Consider the following 22,460-nt stretch of genomic DNA (forward strand, 5'->3'; position numbering starts at 1 on the left):
ATGATTGGTAAAAGTACACAGTGAGAGGATTATTAGCTTCTTCAAATGATCAGGAAGGCAACTTGGACTTAGAATGATAATATAAAAGAAGATACCAAACCTGCTACTTACCTCTTCCTTTTTCCTTTTACTGGGACCTCTGTGGGGTCATGCCTGGCAACTGTATTGCATTGACCCAAAGCCGTGAAAACTGGTTCAGCCTGTTTGATGGCAATGCTATCACATTTATAGAATCCTAATACGAGGAATTCAGCTCCTGGCCTCAAACTCAGGTATCCTGAAAAGGTTCAGTAGTGTCTGGAGGAACATAATGTATGCATCCTAGGAGAGAGAATTTTAAAGAATATAACTCAAACCAGCTTATGTTGATTTCTCCCTACAAGAGTATTAGCTTTTCCCTTTCCCATTTCCCTTCATTTTTTTTAGAGAAATGGTCATCAGTAATACATCTCTGGGTACTAAATATCCAATGTCCACCCAGTGGTCTTTTAGCGAATATAGTTTGGGGGAAAAAAGCAATATTCTTAGCTGAGAATGCATGTATCAATTTTTATGATGAGTTGAGAGATTTTTGTAGCTTTTTGGTAGATATATTCAGGCTTTTGGTAATTATTTTCATCAGAAAAAAAGCTTATGTAAGACAGTAAATTTTGTCTCTATTTATACAACGAAATTTCTTAGTATACATTCTTAAAGAAAAGGACCTCCTCTATGATGCTAACTGCTCCTGAAACCATCTTTCTTCCAAACATTTGTAGAAACCAGTGATGCCCAGAGTTAAATAGTAAATGTATTATATGGATTATAGGGTTAGATAAATAAGATTTCCTGGCACTGAAAAGAAGGGACAGTATACATAGAATAAAAGGTAGAAAAAACAAATGAACAGATGTATCCAAGTACAAAATGGGCGCCACTGAACATTATGGTTCTAAAAATTATCTAAGAGAGCTTCCTTAGATTCTTCGAGGCTTGTGGAGAACATGCTGAAATAAAAGAAATTCTCTGAAAATGTAGCTAGGTGAAAGATACTATGCTATGATTATCATAAATCATCATTATCATCATCATTATTTATTAAAAGATGTATTCATCAAATATGTTTTGAAAGCTAAGTACTGTGCTATATATTAGGGATATAGTAATAAACAACTCAGAAAAGCTCTCACCTATATCAGGTTGAGTCTTGTAAATAGCCAATTCTTTGATGAAATTTTAGTGGTTTGGAATAATTCACCCCCAAATATCTCTTCCTTTCGCCTGTCATAATGCAGATAGACTTTTTTTTGGCTTGTCTAGTTTCCTATAAAAATTTCAATAGGCATTTAAGTAGCCATTCATTCATTCACTCATTTGTTCAAACAATATTTATTATTGTGACGATCAGTGCCAGCAAGCACTGTATGTGCTGGGAACCCAGGTGTGAAAGGTAGAGTCACAGCACAGGTAGAGGCACAACCAAATAAGCGGGCAAATACAATATGATCCAATAAGCCCTACTATAGTGATAATGACAGAAGGAAAATGAAGATTCAGGACACGGCACCTAGAAGAGATTGCAGAGGAAACATGGAAGAATTCTCTAACAATAGACAGAAATATTATATTTCAAAGTAGATTAAATATATTTAGTTCATGAGATGGAGATATGGTGGAAGTGAAGTATTACAGTCAAGAGAGAAGCATGGAGGGTGGCACTGAGGGGGTGTTGTCCTTTGATATTAGGCAGGTGACTCCTTAAAGCTTTTAGCATACAGCATGGGGTGAAAGTTGTCGGCAGTTTACCAAGAGTGAACAGATAGAACACAGGGTAAGAATTTGGGATAGGGGGTGTACAGGACAGGCAGGGGAAGGGAGAAATAGGGCACTAAGTAATTAAAACATCTAATATAGAGTTTGCTGGGAATCACCACATCACAATTTGCATCGTGTATTTATTTACCCTAGAACTCCACAAAAACCTGTGTGGAGTAATAAGGAATTGTTGAATCTCCTTTAAGAAGTGTGCGATTGTATTAGCAAATGAAAGCAAATAAATACAAATAGGAAGGGAAGCAAACCCACATCTGGGGGAAGATGATGAGATAGTGCTGTTACAGCATCTCTTGGTAACTAACTGAATGAAATGCATGGGATGTCACTGTTTTAAATCCCCCTCTGGTTCAACCGTCTCAGTTACCTGGTTTCATTGAATTTTACTTGATCACTGGCCTTAGCAGGTACATGAGGAAGGGGAAATGAGGAGTGCAAAGGAAGAACTTTTCCAAGGATGATGGGTAAAATTAAGGAAGACATTAAATTTGTCTTTGTTTTATAATTTTTAATCAATTTTGTAAGCAAGTGACTTCAGTGCCCAGAAAGAAAAATGAGAAAAGGTGTATCACTATCTAACAAATCTTTCACATTACTCTTTGTAATCTTTCTTTTGGATGTTTAACAGCTTGTAATGACTATGATCTTGCAGGCACTTCCCATAAACTATATATGCATTATTGATGAAGTTCTGTGACTGGAAACTTCCATCACTGCAATGACTGTTGGAAAGCATAGGTTCGTTCATTCAAACTAATAATGCATAGGAGTTTGTCACACTTTTAATATATGCATTCTTCTTGCAGATGGTTGAAAAAGAAGGTTATCTTCAAAAAGCTAAAATTGCAGATGGAGGAAAGAAACTAAGGTAATAAGAGTTCTTTAATTCACTTTTATATAACTATGCTAGCTCCCCTTCTCCTCAATTTGTTTCAGTGCCGCTGTTTGGAAAGAAAGGCCCTATAGTGCAAGACTAGAACATTTCCTTCTGCTATCACTATGATCAACATTATTTTTAATATAATTACAGTTTCCAGTAAAGCACTATATTTTATTTTGTTGCATAGAATATATAAATGAGGTGCTTATCGTCTTCCTATGACTTGAAATCTTAAAAACAGTGCAAAGCAATAAGATAATGGGTCTTATTTCTGGGACTAAGAGATTAGGGAATGAACAGACTTATTTTGCAGTATATAAAAGTCTCCCTACAATACATTGGGAACATAACATTTTTAAGAATGGAGAATTTGAAATACATTTGTTGCTCAAATAAAAAATCAGTTAAGAAAAAAATAAAAGGAAAATAAAATCATCTGTAGGACAAAAAGTTAGAAGTTGCTGCATTTGGAGATGAGACAGAGTAGTTGAGAGAAATTAGAAAAAGTAATAAGAATTTCCTTGGCAACAATAACAGAAAGCTAGGAGAAAAATTTAAGGTTGATAAGAGGGTAGACACAGATGATAGATAATTTTTATACAAGAAGAATTTAGAAATAATCATCTTCATTTTAGAATTTTTTCCTATTTCTCATGTAAGTCTTATTACACACTTAGATTTGTGTTATAGCCATATGCAAGCTGCAAAGGTACGTAGAAAGTGCTCACAACAGGAGACAAGGCATTTACTCATGACTATTTTTAATAGTTAAAGTCATAAAGGATAAATGTACTAATTATCTACTCAATGGGACACTTATTAATTGTGTAATGAGATCCAGTACTAGACTGGAACTCTAGCCAGTAGTAGAGAATGAAGTACACTTTTGTTTGCTTGCTATAGTGGAGTAAGTATATGTTTATTTAAAAGAAGTAAACTTGGAGAAAACAGTCATCCATAATTCCACTACCTAAAAGAGCTATTTCAATTTTAAAGAACAAACTCTATTTTTTGCCCATATTGTGTTTTGTTCTGGGATAGCGAACAGAGTCTTGAATCCTCTCCTAGGCTGTCCCTCTGCACTAACCCTGCAGCCACCCTCCCTTGAGAGGCCCAGGAAGGAGATGCACAGGAGATAAGGTCAAATGCAAGGCTACTTTCAAAGACTGGGCAAGTCCATGCCCCAGTGGAGAACCTGGCTTGACGTGTTAGGTTCTGAAAGGGCAACAGGAGGGATTCTTTGACTAACCCATTCTATGCCTCCTCTCCCCTAGACTTACTCCCAATTATATCAGCTCATGGAAGAAATGTGGAGGGTGCAACAATAAATCTTCCCAAGATGAATAAGTTAAGACCCTCTCTTACCTTACCAGCCAAGTGGACAAAAAAATCCAAAGAGGGACAGAAAAGGACTCAAGGACTTGTTTAAATTATCACTTCAACTTTCCCTGGGGGTTGGTAGGAGAAAGGTGGTGACAGCTTTGGTCAGTCTTACCCTCCAGCCTCATGCAAGGAAGAGGAGGAGGTCCTAAAAGGAGCTCCAAGCAAATATGCTGCTCCACTGTAGTGGTTTTGTAAAGTGTCCTTGCCTGTAAGCCATCCATAAACCATCCCGGTTAAATGTTTTCCTAGAAAGTGTTCCCCAGAAAAAGCAGAGGAGCAGAACAGGGCCTTTCCCCTAACCAACTCACAGTAATACATTTTCAGGTAGTTTCAATCAGTGGTATATGCCATTTTGCATTTGTTTTATTTGTCGTTATTTTAATCAGCTTGCATACCATTTCTGTGTTCTAATTTAAATTCTTATAGACATTAGTTTGTACTCTGTTTTATTGTTATTTCAGTTTGCATATAATTATGCAGTCTTTCAGATCTTTTTCATTTAAAGTTATATAAATTTTAATTTTCCTTTGTTTTGTTTTTTTTGTTTTGTTTCGGTTTGGTTTGGTTGGTTTGGTTTTGGTTTTGTTTTAACCTCAGGTGCACAGAATTGAGCTGGTTATACTTTTCAGTGTGTGGCCTTACAGTATCATCATTCTGGGCAAGACTCCTAGCTGGTTTTATTTTATTCTTAGTCTCCAATCTCCACTTCACCCCACTGTAGAATGTGTGTTCATCAGATATACTCTCCATATATTTATTTGGCTATGTGTGTGGCATCCTAGAAAATAGTACGTATGTGAATGTGTTCTAAATTTCATAAGCCTTTTGGGTTATAAGCCTCATTCTGTTTCGCACTACTTTCGTTTAATGTTAGTTAGCGTTAGGATATCTATCTGTATCTATACATTTAAAACAAGTTCATTTCTTCCAACTGATGCCCATTTTGCCATGTGTGGACACATTAAATTTTATTTACTCTACCTCTCAGGAATGGATACTTAAATTGTCCCTAACTCCTTCTATCTTAAACAACACTGCAATAAACCACATATATGTCTCCTTGCAATCCTGTTAGGATTTCTCTCTGGAACATACACCTGGGAGTAAAGGATTGCTGGTTGTGAGGTACACATAGTTATAAATGTGCCGGGTGCTGCTGCCAGACTTTCTCCAGAATGAATGCACCAGTTCATACTCCCCCCATAATGCAGGAGAGATCTCCTCTTGCCATAATCTTATTAATACATAGGATTATTAAAACTCTGTTTTGCAAGTTGATGGCTATAGGATGACCCTACTTTAGTGTTGTGTTAATTTTCATTGTGTTATTTCATTGCATGGTGTTCAGTTAAGCCTCACTTCGCCTATTTAGAGTCAGTTAGGTTCTGCATTCCGAGAGTTGCCTGTGCATAAACTTTGACTATATTCTACTGAGTTTATCACTTCTTTTTGGAAAGAACTAATATATACCAAGTCGTAATACCTTCTCAACTTTAGATTTTGCACATATTTCCTCCACGTCTCTTACTCTCTATTAACCTTGTTGATGAAAGTCCCCAATGACCAGAATTTTTTATATTTGACCCATATTGTTCCATAATTTTATCCTTTATGGCTTGTGGGATTTGCTTTTGTTTCTGTTATAAACACTTTAGAAATAGAAAATTGTAGATATAATCAGCATGTTTAATAACATATAATATCCCACCATGTTGATGGGACTGTAATGCACCAAACCATTTCTACACTCTCCTTTTATTTGATTTTTAGGTTGATTCTAATTTTATACTAAAATCATGATAATTGCAGTAAACCTCCTACTGTTTGTCAGTTTTTCTTTTATATTGTTTTAAGAGAAATTCTAAGCCTGGATGACTTAGTTAAATCACAGAACCATTTTTTTTAATGACTATTAAATATTGCCATAATGCTTGGCCAAGGAATCTGTATGTTTTTGTAACTTGTGACAAAATTGTCATGATGCAGGAAAAACGGATGTGGGGCGTGAGGAGGGTCGTGTCCCAGGCTTCAATTGAGCCCCTGGGACGTGCCCCGCCATGTGAGTCCTTGGCTTTACGTAGGAAAGAATTCAAGAATGAGCCACAGTTGAGTAAAGGTAGATTTATTTAGAGAGATACATTTAAAGGGAAGAGAAACGCCACGAGGTGAGGGGATTGGTGCTCAGATTAGAGTAAAAGTAAAAGTAAAAAAGTGCTCAGAGACAGTACGGTGTGGGCTGTCTCTGAATGGGGAGGGGGTGGGGGGCAGCTGCGAGGCACTGTGTTGCCAGTTTATATGGGCTTGGTGACTTATAAGTGGAAGGACCAGTCTAACTAGCCTGGGGAAAGGGCTGGGATTCCCAGGAAGTTGGTCTTTCCCACTCTTTGACCTTTTGTAGCTAGCCTTGGGACTGCCATGGCGCCTGTGGGCGTGTTATTTGCCATCTTAATATATTACAGTGAGCATATAATGAAGCTCAAGTTCTGCTAGAAGTTAAATCTCCCACCATCTTGAGCCTTCAAGGCCTACTGGGGGTTGAATCTTCCACCATTTTGATGTTAATTGCTGTAGCATTCCTTGAATGGCTGTGCCCTGCCCCCTTCCTGTCTCAGTCAGTTTAATCATAACTTTGAAAAATTATGTAGTTTTTATCCCATTGATAATTTAGTAGCTATTAAATAGCATACCATAGTTGCTATAATTTGTATTTCTTATGTAAAATTTCTTTTCATAGTCTTTTTCCCACTTATCAAGTTCTTTATATCTTTTATTAAATTTCAGTGAGTTAATAGCAGTAGTAATAGATGCCTACTTTGTCAGGCACCTGGCTAATTGCTTTGCCAGTAATACTGTAAAACAGGCTATATTGTCGTATGCAGTTTTACAGATGGAGAAACTGGGTCACTCATATCAACCTGTCCTTTTCCCAGCCTTATTGTATATATAGTTGGTATCAGATTTTAGCCCTGTTTGAAGTAGGTTGGATTTTTTTTCCTCTTTCTGGAAGCTGTTTGAGGCCAGGAAGCAAAAACTGTCCTTTTATTTCGAAGTACCAAGGGCTTCAATTGTCACTTAACAAATACTATTTTATTAATCTCTTTCAAGTTTTCTACTTATAAATCCATGATAAGTCACCCACATCATGTATTGTGTTATTTTCCTTCCTTCTCGTCCTCCTATTCCTTTTTCTTTAACTTCCTTCCGTCTTTCATATATTTTCTCTTGCTTTCTAAGGAAAATTTGACCTGTCTCTGAATACAACAGGAGTTTGGCTATTCATTTGTAAAGGGCCATAAATTTATTTTGAAGTGAAGTTCTAGAAATTTCCCAGATAGACAGGATTGAAAGCCGAATACATTCAGCATTCAACTTTAGTTTTTCATTATGAACATTCAAAGTATGCTTTTCTGAGGAAGTTTAGGAATTCCTGCATTTTGGTACTTCTGTCCCCAAAAGTGAAGTAGCCCAGTCCAGTGTCCCGTTTCATCACGGACCCATAGCTGTTAGACGGTTGCTTTTATTTGTTTTCTTTCTCTCAATCTTTTTTTTTTTTTAATACAGCTGTTTCTCAGAATAAGATTTTCTGTAGAAAATGATACCAAAATACCTTCCCTCCTAATGTAAACATCATCATCATCATCATCATCATTATTATTATTATTTTAGCATTTTCTGCTCAGGATTCCAATAACTTCTTTCAGGCTGACTCTGTCTTTCTCTCTTTTTATGTTCAGTAGGGAGGACTGAAGGGAAGGTTTGGAGAGCATGGAAAACAGAAATTAATTTGTAAAAGATTGCTTTAGTTTTATGATTTCCATCATATTCCCTGTTATAGTTTCCAACCTCTGGTAACCCTTTGAATATAAAAAGCTTTTATATTTCTTGCCATAGTGAAAGAGAGATATGTATTTATACATTAGTGTCTCTTTGACCCTTTAAGCAGGGGCAAATTACAAGGAGCTTAGAATATAAGAGAGAAGAAATAAGTTCCTCACCTACCAGTTTGAGAACTAGTCAGAACATTTAACAGTGTCCGAGTGATTTTTCGGTAAATCAGTCAAGGACGCTAGAGTAAATCACTTTCACCCCCACCACTGGTGAGGAATCAAGTCAAATCCAGTGTGACCAAGTCAGATAACAGAGGCAGGCAGCCCAAAGACGGTCTGAAATTTACAAAGCAATCTCACCTATATTTTCCTCTGACTTTTTGGTTTGCCACCGTGTTATTACTGAAGAAAGCATCGAGGAGGTGAATGTAAGATATAAAGCTTTGATGTTAGAGCAAATGAATGTGTCAAACCTGAGCTCAAGCTAACAAGTTCTTATAATGGTAATGAATGTTTTAAGGGCCATTTTCCATCAAGCGTTCTTCAGATAAGCAGTTACAATGTTGCTGTTATTATGTGCTGCCATCCCGTGTCCGTTTTGTAGAATGCAAAGAGTTTTCAGCTAAGCTATGCGCTGTGTTAAGGTTTTTTTTTTTTTTTTTTTTTTAGGTTTTTGGTTTTTAGGGTTTGTTTGTTTCTTTCTTTTTTTCTTTCTTTTTTTTTTTTTCTTTTGCATATCTACCCTTACAACTCAGGATTTGTTTTCAGGAAATTCTGTGAATTGTCTATGTGTTTCACTTGGAGAAAATGCCCCAGCAATTGCATTAATTGTAACAAATTGTCCTTATGACAATTTAGTTCTTCCTTCTTCCTAATTGTATTAAGGATCTTTCCCCCCTTAGAAGTGACTTGTCTTGTGACAAAAAATTAAAATAAGTAACTGCATTTCTTGTCCCAGGATCTATTTCCTGTACTGAACTACTAGCATCAATATCAATCCCTCACCTAATTGTTATGTGTAAATTCACGCGGAGCCTCTGTCAGCTATTCCTGGGACCTCTGACTTACTCAGGTCGGACATTTCCTGACTGATGTGTCTTACTCAACCCACAAGTCTATCCAGCAGCTTGGTTTTTTTCTCTCTGTGTGGAGAAATAAAAAAGAACGCCCTAAAAGTTAAGATGATGAAGTTTCGACGCATTTATTGGCTCCCACTGATGAATGAAGTTACCTGCTGGCCGTCTTAGGCAGGTAGGGATGAAAGGGCTTGCAGTTCAGCATTGCAGAACAACCCATGTCAGGCTCGGAAGTGGCCTTGCTCCAGGGAGAAAGACATTCATGTACCTCTTTTAACACATTTGGGAGTCTCCCTCTCTCAGAGCCTGTCACAAGGCTCTGCAGAGACATGCCCAAACGTCTAAGGGAGAGCTGCATGCCAGCTGCTCTAGAAATAACTGATACAGCAGAATGAGCATGGCCTTCAAGGTCCAGGAGACTTGGCTTGAATCCCACGCTTATGACTTTGACTCCATTTGGTAAGAGACAGCCTCACTAAGCCTCAGTTTTCTTATCTGAAGTGTGGGGTTATCACCCACCTCCCATTGCTGTTTGGAGGATTTATTTATATTCATGTTTACTGTCTGTCTCCCCTGAGTTTAAAGTAAATGCCTTGAGGGTCTGTTATTTGCCTTTATATATTCAGTCCTTTGAATTGTGTCTGTCATGTGGTAGAGGCTCAATAAATTCTTGTGACTGGCTTGGGGATTAAATTACTTGATACAAACAAAATACGAGGTGCCATACCTAGCACAGAGTGAAAACCAATGTGTATCTTATTGACATACATCTGAGAAGTTAGGAAGCCCTCTAGAGAAAGCTCAGGTATTGCCACTAGAATGATAAATCAGAAAAAAAAAAAAAAAAAAAAAAGCTGAACCAAGAGCATTAGATACTTGTAAAGTGGTGTTAGGAAAGACATTTCAAAACATTTGGGAACTAAAGAATAAAGAAGGGACATGTAGGATGTAGGTGCTTTTGTAGTCCTTGTTAGTGAATAACAGCAAACAGAGAGCAGGAAAATTCTAGATATGTGACACTCCTGAAATTTGAGAGCCCCTGAGGTCTTTTACTCAAAAACCTTTAATAACCACTTACTAGTATCATACTGTGCCCAGGAGTGGAAAAGCTCTAGGAGGTCAGAGGTGGTGTTCCCCTCTTGGGAGGTGTTAGGGAAGTAGAGAGACTTTCTTTCCATTCTGAAAATTGCTTCATCCTCAAAACATCGACTTTAAAAGTTTCACCAGAAACTGCTGCACTCACCTGTCCTGGCTAAGCCCTACACTTCCTGAGTTGGATCTCAACACACTGAACAACAGACACCTATGAGGATTTGGTTGCAAACAGAAAGCATTAAAGATTCAAGTGAAGGCAAATCTTTGGCCATTTATCCTGTTCACCCCAGAGCTGACGGTGCCATTTAGAAAGCTAACCACGCTAGAGTAACTGGTGAGGAAGCTCTTCTGCTGATACCCTGAGAATTACAGGCAACACAGTGGGCCAAACACATCAAATAGGGGATGGACTAGAGAGAGGTGGTATAGAAAGTGACCAGGTCTCTAGAGTACTTTGTTCAGAGTGGAAGGTTCTGACCCAAGTCATAGGTTGAAAGATGTTCCCATTAGGGGACTTCTCAGCCACTCCCAGACTACAGCTTATGAGTCACTTTCTGGTTTTAGTGCAGGTGAGTCATCACAAACCAGAATAATCCTCTAGCAGGAAAGAGACCGAGGTGGCACCATCGTAAGAAGCACACCCCTGCTTCTGGCTTCTAAGGATGAGCTGAAAGATCCAGCATGTGACTCCTTTCAATCAGTGCCCTTTCTAAGAGAAAAATAGAGCTTCGGAGTGGTGGGCCTTTGACCAATCTTTCTAATGAACATCAGGTAAAATAGTAAACAAGAAAGTCCAGAAGGCTTATGCCTTGCCACAGGCTCTGCATTAGTTTTTGTAAGTTGAAACTTAGGACCAAAACTGTAGTGAAATCTGAAATTGACAACCTCCTTAACCAAGACAGTAGTGCAGTCATACATTGGAGATACTGCTGGCTTGGTTCCACCACCTCAATAAAGGGAATAAGACAACAAAGTGAGTCACATGATCTTTTGGCTTCCCAGTGGGAATAAGAGTTACGTTCACACTCTATTGTAGTCTACTAAATGTACAATAGCATTATGTCTAAAAGGTGTGTAAACCTTAGTTCAAAAAATACTGTATTGCTAGAACATGCTGACCATCATCTGAGCCTTCAACGAACCACAATCTTTTTGCTGGTGGAAGGCCTTGCCTCATTGTTGATGACTGCTTAATCAGGGTGGTGGTTGCTGAAGGCTGGAGTGGCTGGGACAGTTTCTCAAAATAAGACAATAATGAAGTTTCCACATTGAATGACTTTTCCTTTCATGAACTATTTTTCTGTAGCATGCAATGCCATTTGATAGCATTTTACTCACAGTAGAACTTCTTTCAAAATGGGAGTCAGTCCTCTCAAACCCTGCCATTCATTTGTCAACTAAGTTTATGTAATATTTTAAATCCTTTGTTGTCATTTCAGCAGTCTTCACAGTTCTTCACCAGGAGTAGATTCCATCTCAAGAAACCACTTTCTTTGCTCCCCCATAAGAATCAATTCTTCATCCCTTAAAGTTTTGTCGTGAGATTGCAGCAGTTCAGTCACATCTTCAGGCTCCACTATTAGTTCTCTTGCTATTTCCATCACATCTGCAGTTACTTCTTCCATTAAAGTCTTGAACAACTTAAAGTCATTCATGAAGATTGGAATTAACTTCTTCGAACTCCTGTTAATGTTGCTGTTTTGACCTCTTCCCATGAATTAGGAATGTTTTCAATGGCATCTAGTATGTTAAATCCTTTCCAGAGTGTTTTCAACTTACTTTGCCCAAATCCATCAGAGGAGTCACTACCTATGGCAGCTATAGTCTTACGAAATGTATTTCTTAAATAATAGGACTCCTTGATCCGTGGGGCTGTGGCATGGATATTATGTTAGCAAGCATGAGAACAATATTAATCTCAATGTACATCTCCACTGAAGCTCTTGGGTGGGCAGGTGCATTATCAATGAGCAGTAATATTTTGATAGAAATCATTTCTGAGCAGTAGATCTCAAGAGTGGACTTAAAATATTCAATAAACCATGTTGTCAACAGATATGCTGTCACCCAGGCTTTGTTCCATTTATAGACCATAAGCAGAGTAGATTTAGCATAAATCTTAAGGATCCTAGGATTTTCCAGATGGTAAATGAGCATTGGCTTCAACTTAAAGTCACCAGTTGCATTAGCCCCTAACAAGAGAGTCAGTCTGTGTCTTGAGGCTTTGAAGGCAGGCATTGACTTCTCTTCTCTGGCTATGAAGATCCTAGATGGCATCTTCTTCCAATGTAAATTTGTTTCATCTACATTGAAAATCTGTTGTTTGGAGTAACCAACTTCATTAACTATGTTAGCTAGATCTTCTGGATTACTTACTGCAACTTGTACGTTAGCACTGGCTGCTTCACCTTGCAGTTTTCTGTTACGAAGATGGTTTCTTTCCTTAAAACCTCATGAACCAACCTCTGTTAGCTTCAAACTTTTCTTTTGCAGTTTCTGCATCTCTCTCAGCCTTCACAGAATTAAAGAGATTAGGCCTTGCTCTGGTTGAGGCTTTGGCTTAAGGGAATGTTGTGTATGGTTTGATTTTCTATCCTAACCACTAAAACTTTCTCCATATCAGCAATAAGACTATTCTGCTTTCTTACCATTCATGTGTTCACTGGAGTAGCACTTTTAATTTCCTTTAAGAAATTTTCTTTGCATTCACAGTTTGGCTAACTGGCACAAGAGGCCTAGCTTTCCGCCTGTCTCAGCTTTTGACATGCCTTCCTCACTAAACTCAGTCATTACTAGCTTTTAATTTAAAGTGAGAAATGTGCAACTCTTCCTTTCACTTGAACACTTAGAGGCCATTGTAGAGTTATAATTGGCCTAATTTCAATATTATTATATCTTAGAATAGGGAGGCCCAAGGAGAGGAGGAGAGATGGGGAAAAGCCAGTCAGTAGAGCCGTCAGAACACACACAATACTTATGGATAAAGTTCGCTGGGCATAGCACACAGCACCCCAAAATAATTACAATTGTGACACCAAAGATCACTGATCACAGGTCACCATAACAAATATAATAATAATGTGAAAGTTTGGAATATTATGAGAATTACCAAAATGTGAGACAAAAACACAAAGTGAACAAATGCTGTTGGAAAAATTGGCATCAATAGACTTGCCCAAAGAAAGGTTGCCACAAACCTTAAATTTGTAAAAAACACAATATCTGCAAAGCACATTAAAGTGAAGCACAACAAAATGAGGTATGCCTGTATTCCTTAATCTTTAAAAAAGATAACGTAAAATAGTGAACGGATTTCAGGCTTCAGAATCACAGAAACTGGGTTTTGACTCTAAGTATATGGCCTTAAGTAAGTTACCTAAACACTCTGAACCTCATTTTCCATATTATTAAATGGACATATTAGTACCTTTATCATTAGTACCTTTATCTAGCTTTTTTGTGAAGCTAAATCTCCATTAGAAAATCAGACTTATTCTAGGTACTTTTTAAATTTATGCTAATTATTATTTTAAAAGAGATCATGGAAAACCGACTCAAAATTGGGGTATCTAGAAGGTTGATGAACAGCGTTCTTTATTCCTTTTTAAATAAAGTTATGTTAAACAAATTGGAAAAATCTAAACTTGTATTCATAAAGACATCATTTATAGTTTATAAATTCAAAAGGAAGTAGCACTGTATGTAAAGTGCCAGGGCAATTCATATTACCAAGGTTGCAGGACCTGCAGTTCTTATCTTCGTTGGCTTGTTCACCAGACTCACCTAAGAGAGAATATTTCACAGCAGTTCAGAGATATAATTGAGAACCATGAGATAACTGAATTTCATCCAACTTCGGTTCTAACCAGTTCCAGTTCCAAGTTTAACAAAGGGAAGAGTAATGCCAACACGTTCTATAAACGATCAACATCAGAACCATTTATCCAGGGCTTGTTATAGACAGAAAGCAAATAAGATGCAGAGTGTATCTTGAGTATCTCCCTGCCAGGAGATGACAGATACAGTGGGAAATATAACAGGCAGGTTAATATATCACACCTGAGGGTGGTCCAGTCGCCCTGGTCACATGCTGTCAAAGTAAGGAGCAGAGGTAAAAGACGCTCAGCGTAGGCTAGCAGTCCTGCCAGTGGATCAGTCATCTCATGCTATGGCCTGCATAAAGCGAAGGCTACAGCTGCTCCAGTTCACCTCGCAGCTGCTGGTCCCTGAAAGGAGAAATGGAAACAGGGCAAAAAAGGGAAAAGGTCTATGTAGTTTTCTTTTTTACCCTCATCTTTTTCATCACTTGATTGATAAAGTGACTGTTGGGAGACAAGTGGCTCCAAGAACATAGTATTCATATTAGCATGTTGAAAAATACACAGTGTGTTTGTTTTGTTTCTCTTTGTCCTATTTTTTTAAATACAATAGTATATCATTAGGAAAGCTTCAGGTACCTAAGAGCAACCTAATCTTGTAAATACTAACTTTACTAAATCAAAGCTGTTCTTTCAGTCAAGCCCCTAGAGTCTATGAAGCAGATGGAACTAAATTGCACAAAGATCTTTAATGGTCATTTTAAACATATTTTTGTGTAGTTTTATATTGATCAGAATAGTCTTTTGTAAACTTTGTGAAAAATCACTTTAGTAAAATGAATTCAGCTATTCTGAAATGAGTGTTAAACCAAAGCAAACTGCAGCAATATGATATAATAGATAGAAACTTACTTACATTAATCTCCTTAATGTTTTACTATCTAAACAAGGGAATTCTTCATGACACAAATATACACACATGTGGTTACTAAAGTCATGCATGTTCAGTGCAAAGGAAAAACAAAAGCTATGATTTCACTATCTGATTTACCTATTGTTATACCCAGCATTTTTCCCCCTATGCCTGTTAAATCATTGACTCAACAAATACATATTTAGTATCTACTCTGTCCAAGTCACTGTTACTTATTCCTGAGGGTACCTCTGTAAAGATAAAATGTTTTCTGTCAATTTGGGGCTCTTTATTTAGCAAGGGAGAGAGAAGTGAAATTTACAAAAAAATTTTAAAATTTATCCTAAGTGCTATGTGAAGAAGTCATGGAAGACACATTTGAGGATATAATAGTTGAACTTCCAATAAATGGGAATTAATTATCAGTAGGGGCTGAGATGGGTGAGGACAGTCTTAGGTAAATAGTACAGCATGGGGTTATTAATTACGTATTACATTATAGTCCACATTAAAATTTTTCAATATCAGAATTCTTCTACAGCATAGGGTTCATTATTCCATTATGTGAATCCTTTATATGCAATTTACACAAACTGTCTCTTAATTTTATATATTTTAGGTACAGAATTAAGAAGTAATGGTGTACTTCATTCTTGTGCACAGAGCCTTAACTTAGGAGATAACTTCTTTAGGATAGATTTCAATTCATAGGAATGGGCTTGTTTAATCAAAAGATACACACATTTAAAAATATTTGAAAAAAATATTTTGCCAAATTCACTCCTAGAAAAATGTGCTAGTTTACACTTCCACTAAAATTGTGTGGGAGAATCCATTTCTCCACACTCTCAGTAACCCTTGGTATTATTCCTTCTAATTCTTGCCAATTTGACTGGCAAAAAAGGAAAAAGCATTTCTCTCCTTTTATTTGCATTTCTTTGCTTTCTAATCGGTTTCTACTCTGAAAAATATTTTGAACTAGGCAGTGACACATTAGCTGGTTAGTTTTTCAGACTCTGAATTATACTAAATCTATGAAGAGATATGACAATAAAGGACAGGGTTCTGATTTCTGTTTTTACCTTGCTATTTTTAGCTTGCTGTAGAAACAGACTTTTAATAGAGTGGGGAACATGGATACACAAAAGTTGGATTTTAATAATTGAAAAAGATTTTGGGAGTATCTACAAATTATAAAAGTTTTACTGTAAGTGCCATGATCTTTAAAAATTACAGAATGGTTTTATTATTACTTAAATTTCATACCACCTATAGCATTTAAAAAAGAAAAGATTTTAAGGTATTCTAGTTAAGAATATAGTCTCTACTCATTTCAAATGTTGCTCATATAATATCTGTGAATGATTTCTTCAAGTGATAACGCTTTTTTTTTTTTAACTTTTTTCTCTCCTAAGGAAAAACTGGTCTACTTCCTGGATTGTTCTTTCTAGTCGAAAAATTGAATTTTACAAAGAATCCAAGCAGCAGGCTCTGTCTAATATGGTGAGTAGTTCTCTGTTTCTACTATTATCATCTTTACAGAAATATTGTTGAACTGAAAGTTTGATTTCAACAGAAATCACACTACAGCCTCCAAGCCATCAACCTCTGAAAGCAGATGGAGGAAATGACTCAATAAACTTTTAATCAGATGAAGGGAAAATAGAACTTAGTGTCTGTTTTATTAAGTGGTGCATTTGGAGAATAATCACAGAATGAGATGAATGGCGAGCAGCTATCTAGTAATGGGAAGGTAACACTTTAAATTAAGGTGCCATTTATAAATGCTTTATTCTTATTTATGAAATGATCACTAAATGCAGCTACTTGCTCCAATAATGTATTATAAAGTATGTTATAAAATGCATTAGTAATAAATGCTTAACAGATGAGACTATGGGAAGCTGTTTTAAAGAATATTATAAGACGTAAATCGTATTAAACCATGTATGTGCATCTTTAATACATGAATTTAAGTTGTTATCTAGCATGCTATAAAGTGCTTCACACATTAATAAATAATAATAAACTGTTTATAAATGGCACCTTAATATAGGGTGTTACCAATGAGGAAACACTCTAAGTTAACAAAGTGATTTTTTATCTTAGTCTTAACTGTGACATTCACTATATCCAGCTAACCTTTCAGAATAGTTCTATGACTCCGTCTAATGGAGCTAATACAATTTCTGTATCCTATAGTTATCACAAAGTGAAATTTGTAGGGCTTCTTGATTGTACCTGGAGGAGGGCCTCATATATGCCCACAAAGATTTGACAGTGACAGTAAGTAGGAGCAATTCTGAGCTAGTTACTGGGGCAATTCAAGCTCAAAACCTTGCTGCCTGAACACCAGAGCTGCTGCACGATGTCAGAGACAGTGGGCAAGCAGCATGTCTGACAGCCTCCTGATTAGGAAGGACTCCGGGCAGGAACCAACCTGCCATACCCCATTGGCCTGATGGGCGGCAGGGAAAGGGGTCTCCTGGCAGGAGTTAACCACAATGAACTAATTTGTATTTGGCAGGTAATAAAAGATGGAAAGTTCTTTGCTTTCCAGCCACTAGTCGTGTTTGCTATTTAATCCTCTTTAAATGGGAAATAGAAAATCATTTGCTAGGAGAATTTTTTTTTTAAAGGAGAAGATTTTAGTAAGAACAAAAGGTAGCATTTGGCTTGCTCCTGATAATTGCAGTAGCCTTTATCCCCAAGTAGCTTGCTGATTTTGGAGTCTCGGTGCAGTCCAATATGTAAACTAATTATGAATAAATTAAAAATATATCTCAGTCCTTTGTATTTTTAATTTAAACTGCCTCAGAAATTTGTTTTAGGGTTTTGTTTTGTTTTTATTTTTTGGCTACAGTAATATTGAGATAATCTTTTTAAGAAAAATAAAGTACCCCTAAGGGCCAGGCACAAAACAACTCCCTTCCACCCACGGGTCCTTTGTCTTCCCTTTGAATGAGTTCTAAGGGGGAAGTCAGGAAGGGAAGAATCCGCTTGCCTTGCTGAGTTTGGCTGCTCAGAAGATGATCTTCGTCCTGCTGGGTGAGAAGAATTTCATTGGAGCAGAGTTTATGTGAATGTGCTGGGATAATGGGAGAGATTAGATTCCAAATTAAAGCATTTGGTTTATTTTTATTTTATTATTTTAATCTCCTTGTACCAGGAGATATAATTATCAGCTGCTTATATCAGTTTTATACAGGTGAAAAAAAACTCTCTTTCAGATTTATAGGCGAACCTTGCAAGTCACTAATTGCATGCCTCCAGTTCAAGGTTTAGAATTGTTGTAAATTGACAGTAGATTTTACTTTTGGAAGAAATTCGTTAACATTTTTTTTGGCAGTCCCTATTTATTACTTCTGGTCCCATTTTCAATGGTCTTATGGTTTCTCCTAGGCGCTCATTGTCTTCAAAGCAAATCCAGGGCAAGAACTAACTGTGTTTTGTGGTAATGGGGGAAAAATTACAGATTCCTGTTTGTACTGCATGAATTGTCTTACTCGTCAACTTCTTGGATACATTTCTAACCAAATATTAAAGGCCTAGTGGGATAGCCCACATTTACCAATTCCAGTCTCAGAGAAATGATACGATGATTGCCAGGCCTTGATTAAAGATACTGTGGTTTTATTTTGAAAGAGATTTATGCTCAAGTTTCTAAATTTCTCTTGTACCCTCTTACACATGTCTTAGTATTATTGTTCATTGTACTTCTGGGAAAAAGTCTGTCCTTTCCTCCAAAGAGTCAGTAGAAATTGCCTAAGTGAGTGCAAAATGTGGTTTAAAGAGTAAATGGCATTTTAATCTGTATAGGGATGATATTTCAATGTTAATGCAGTGGTGAGACAAAGCAGCAAAGTAGCTCGGAGCAGGGCTTTGAAGTTCAACCACAAGGGACTTTATTCTAGTTTTGCCACTTGGGAATTCAGCTTCTCTGAGCTTCAGAATCCTCATCTGTAAAGCGTGGATAGTGATATCTGTCAAGAGAATTAGCAAGGAATATAATTAGTTAATAAAACAAACAAAAAATACATAGTAGCCATAAGATAATTATATATTCTATTATAATATACTCTATTAAAATATACCTATATTCTATATTACATGATATAGAGTATAATATAATTATAACATATCATTGTGCTGTATTAGTTTTGTGCTTAAATTGATTCACACATGTATAGAAGAAAAAACTGTATTAATTCAAGGAACACCAGCATGTACAGTCTCCAAAAAAAGAACTGTGTATCCATAGGCAGCATAAAATGTGTCTGAGCACTGAATAATTATTAAAATGAAGCCATTTCTCTGAGGCCCTAGAGGTAACCTCCTGATAGTCCATGTACATTTTCCTGGGGCCCTCATCTTCCTCCATTGTCTCTTACCCTTACTACTTTCACATTTAATGCTTCATGTCACAAAAAGTTGTACCTGGTCCCACATTCCATGTTTGGCTATATTTCTTTTTCACTGAAATTCTTTTAATCATTACCAAGTCACTTTTTTTTTTTACCTTGCTGTTACTGTATTTAATGTATTTTTTATTGAAGTATAGGCAGTTTACAATGTGTCAATTTCTGGTGTTCAGCATAATAGTTCAGTCATACATACACACACATATATTCATTTTTCATATTCTTTTTCATTATAGGTTACTATAAGATATTGAATATAGTCCCCTGTGCTGTACAGTAGAAACTTTTTGCTTATCTGTTTTATATAAAGTGGTTAGTATCTGCAAATCCCAAACTCCCAATTTATTCCTCCCCACCTTCTTCCCCCACTGGTAACCATAAGTTTGTTTTCCATGTCTGAGTCTACTTCTGTTTTGTAAATAAGTTCATTTGTGTCTTTTTTTTTTTTTAGATTCCACGTATGAGTGGTATCATATGGTATTTTTCTTTCTCTTTCTGGCTTACTTCACTTAGAATGATGATCTCCAGGTCCATCCATGTTTCAGCAAATGGCACCATTTTATTCTTTTTTATGGCTGAGTAGTATCCCATTATACATATATACCACAACTTACTTACCCAGTCATCTGTAGATGGACATTTAGGTTGATTCCATGTCTTCATAATTGTAAACAGTTCTGTATGAACATTGGGGACCATATATCTTTTTGAATTAGAGTTTCCTCCATTTATATGCCCAGGAGTGGGACTGCTGGATCACAGGATAAGTCTGTTTTCAGCTTTTTAAGGAATCTCTGTACTGTTTTCCATCATGGCTGCACCAAACCGCATTCTTACCAGTAGTGTAGGAGGATTCCCTTTTCTTCACACGGTCTCTAGCATTTACCAAGGCAATAACAATAAGAGCAAAAATAAGCAAATAGGACCTAATTAAACTTACAAGCTTTTACACAGCAAAGGAAATCATAAATAAAATGAAAAGACAACTTACAGAATGGGAGAAAATATTTGCAAATGATGCAACTGACAAGGGCTTAATTCCAGAAGATACAACCAGCTCATACAACTTAATACCAAAAAAAAAAAAAAAAAAAAAAATCAAAAAATGGACAGAAGATCCAAATAAACATTTATCCAATGAAGACATACACATGACCAACAGGCACATGAAAAAAATGCTCAATATTGCTAAGTATCAGAGAAATGCAAACCAAGACCACAATGAGGTATCACCTCACTCTTGTCAGAATGGCCATCATAAAATAGTCCAAGTCACATTTTTATTAAAAGCAGCTTCCCCCTGAAAAGAGACACAAAATCATTTCACTAGTGTGTGTAAATCAGAGATTCATAGGTTCTGCTTCCTCAGTGAACTATTTGAGGAAAAGGAGGACTGATTTTTTCTGTTATTCTTTCTTAATAAGGGCACTAAAGAGTAAACTACCACATACTACCACTGTTACTTTCTAACAGAAAGGGCATTACATAATGCCCTAATCCCAAATCCAGGTAGGATAAAATCTCAGAATGAAAGACACTCTTTACCAAGAGAGGAGAATTTCTCCTCCTGTATCTACATACATTGCCTCTGTTCTGTTCACTTCACTTCAGACCAGAGAAAGTTTGGAACAGACTGGCTGGCCCTCCTGTGAAAAGGATCATTTGAAAACCAGTGGTGTCCTTAGATCCAGATTTTCTGGATTATACAGGAAAGGACAGTGTTTTTATTCTATATTCTGATCTGTAAGTCACTTTAAAATTGTAAGATACTGTCTTTGCAATATGATGCAGAAACCATTTTTTAGTAAAATATATAAAACATATATGTATATTTTAACTGTTTTTGATTAAACTCCTACATAACCACCACCCAGGTCGGGATATGGACCCTGCCAGCCCTCTAGGAGCTCCCCCTGCCGGTTGTCCCTTGTCATCACAGCCTCTTCCCTTACCACAGAGTTAAATTGCATTTTAGTCATTATTTTATCACTCTTCATTCATTATTTTCTCAACTATATATATATAGCCCTTAAAAATTATTGCTTACTTTGTCTGCTTTTGAATTTATAAAATGAAATCACAGTACATATTTCTTTTATTTTTGTTACTTTCTTTAAATATGTCTTACTTTTTCCTTTCTTTCATTTTGTTTTAATCATTTCATATTTTTCTCTACTGGTTTGGGAATGATATATTTTATGTCTTTTAGTAACCTGCCTAGAATTACAATTTATCAAAGACTAACGCTATTCAAATCCCTTTACTCTCTTCCAAAATATTCCTTTGGAATATTTTTAATCTACTTATCCCTTTTCCAATATATGTGCTATTTCACTTGGTGTTTTAATTCTTTCTTTCCTTTTCCTTAAACACCGCTAGACATTATTTATTTGCTTTTATAAAATCAGTGTTGATTTATATTTGCCCAGTATTTGCCATGCTCCTTGTTATTTATTTCTTCCTGTATCTTAGACCTTTCTTCTAGGATTACTTTTCCTTCTGTTTGAAGTATATTTTGAGAAATTCCTATAGTAAGAATCTTGTGGCAACAGTCTGTCTCAGTGTCTGCTTGTTTCAAGATGTCTCTATTTCTCCCTCATTCTGTGTATATATTCTCTTTGGACACAGAATTTTGAATTGGTAGTTATTTTCTTTCAGCACATCAAAAATATCTTTCCACTGTTTTCTGTCATCCATTATTGTGATCAGGAAGTTACCTGTTAGTCTAATTGCTGTTTTTGGCCGCTCATAATATTTTCCTCATTACTTTTGTTTTCCCACAGTTTCACCATGATGCATCCAGATGTCAATTTCTTTGTAGTTTCCTTGCCTGAATTATCAGGCCTCTTGAAATTGATTATAACTACCATTAATGTATTTTAGAAAATTCTCAGCTATTATCTTTTCAAATGTAGCTTCTTTTTTGTTTTGTTATTTTCTCCTAAGCCTCTAGTTAAGTATATGTTTTCACTCTGTCTTCCACGTTTTACGTTCTTTTTTCTGTCTTTCTGAGCTGCATTCCAAGTAACTTCTCTTGATTTATCTTCTGATTCTTTAATTTAAAACTCCCTTTGTGACAAGCATTGTTTTTATTTCAGTTACTGTAATTTTAATTTCTAGGAGTTTGTTTCTTTCTTTAATTTACTGTCTCACTTGGTAGTTTTTTCCCACAAATATTTTAAAGATTCTCTTTCATTTTGTGAATATTAGAAAGCATAGTTGTTTCATATTCTTT

At 36.3% G+C, this 22,460-nt stretch overlaps 1 protein-coding gene across 3 annotated transcripts in view; it reads left to right on the forward strand.

The window, feature by feature from the left end:
• The window catches only part of ARHGAP15 (Rho GTPase activating protein 15), a 574,294-nt gene that overhangs the window by 80,172 nt on the left and 471,662 nt on the right, over positions 1-22,460 (forward strand). For all 3 annotated transcript variants that reach the window (XM_006191397.2, XM_032479387.1, XM_032479386.1), the window contains exons 4-5: positions 2,619-2,680; positions 16,220-16,307. In XM_006191397.2, the coding sequence (XP_006191459.1) occupies positions 2,619-2,680; positions 16,220-16,307 (150 nt within the window). The remainder of the gene's footprint in view (positions 1-2,618; positions 2,681-16,219; positions 16,308-22,460) is intronic.

The sequence above is a fragment of the Camelus ferus genome, chromosome 5 (genome assembly GCF_009834535.1).
Source record: "Camelus ferus isolate YT-003-E chromosome 5, BCGSAC_Cfer_1.0, whole genome shotgun sequence".
NCBI classification, from domain to species: domain Eukaryota; kingdom Metazoa; phylum Chordata; class Mammalia; order Artiodactyla; family Camelidae; genus Camelus; species Camelus ferus.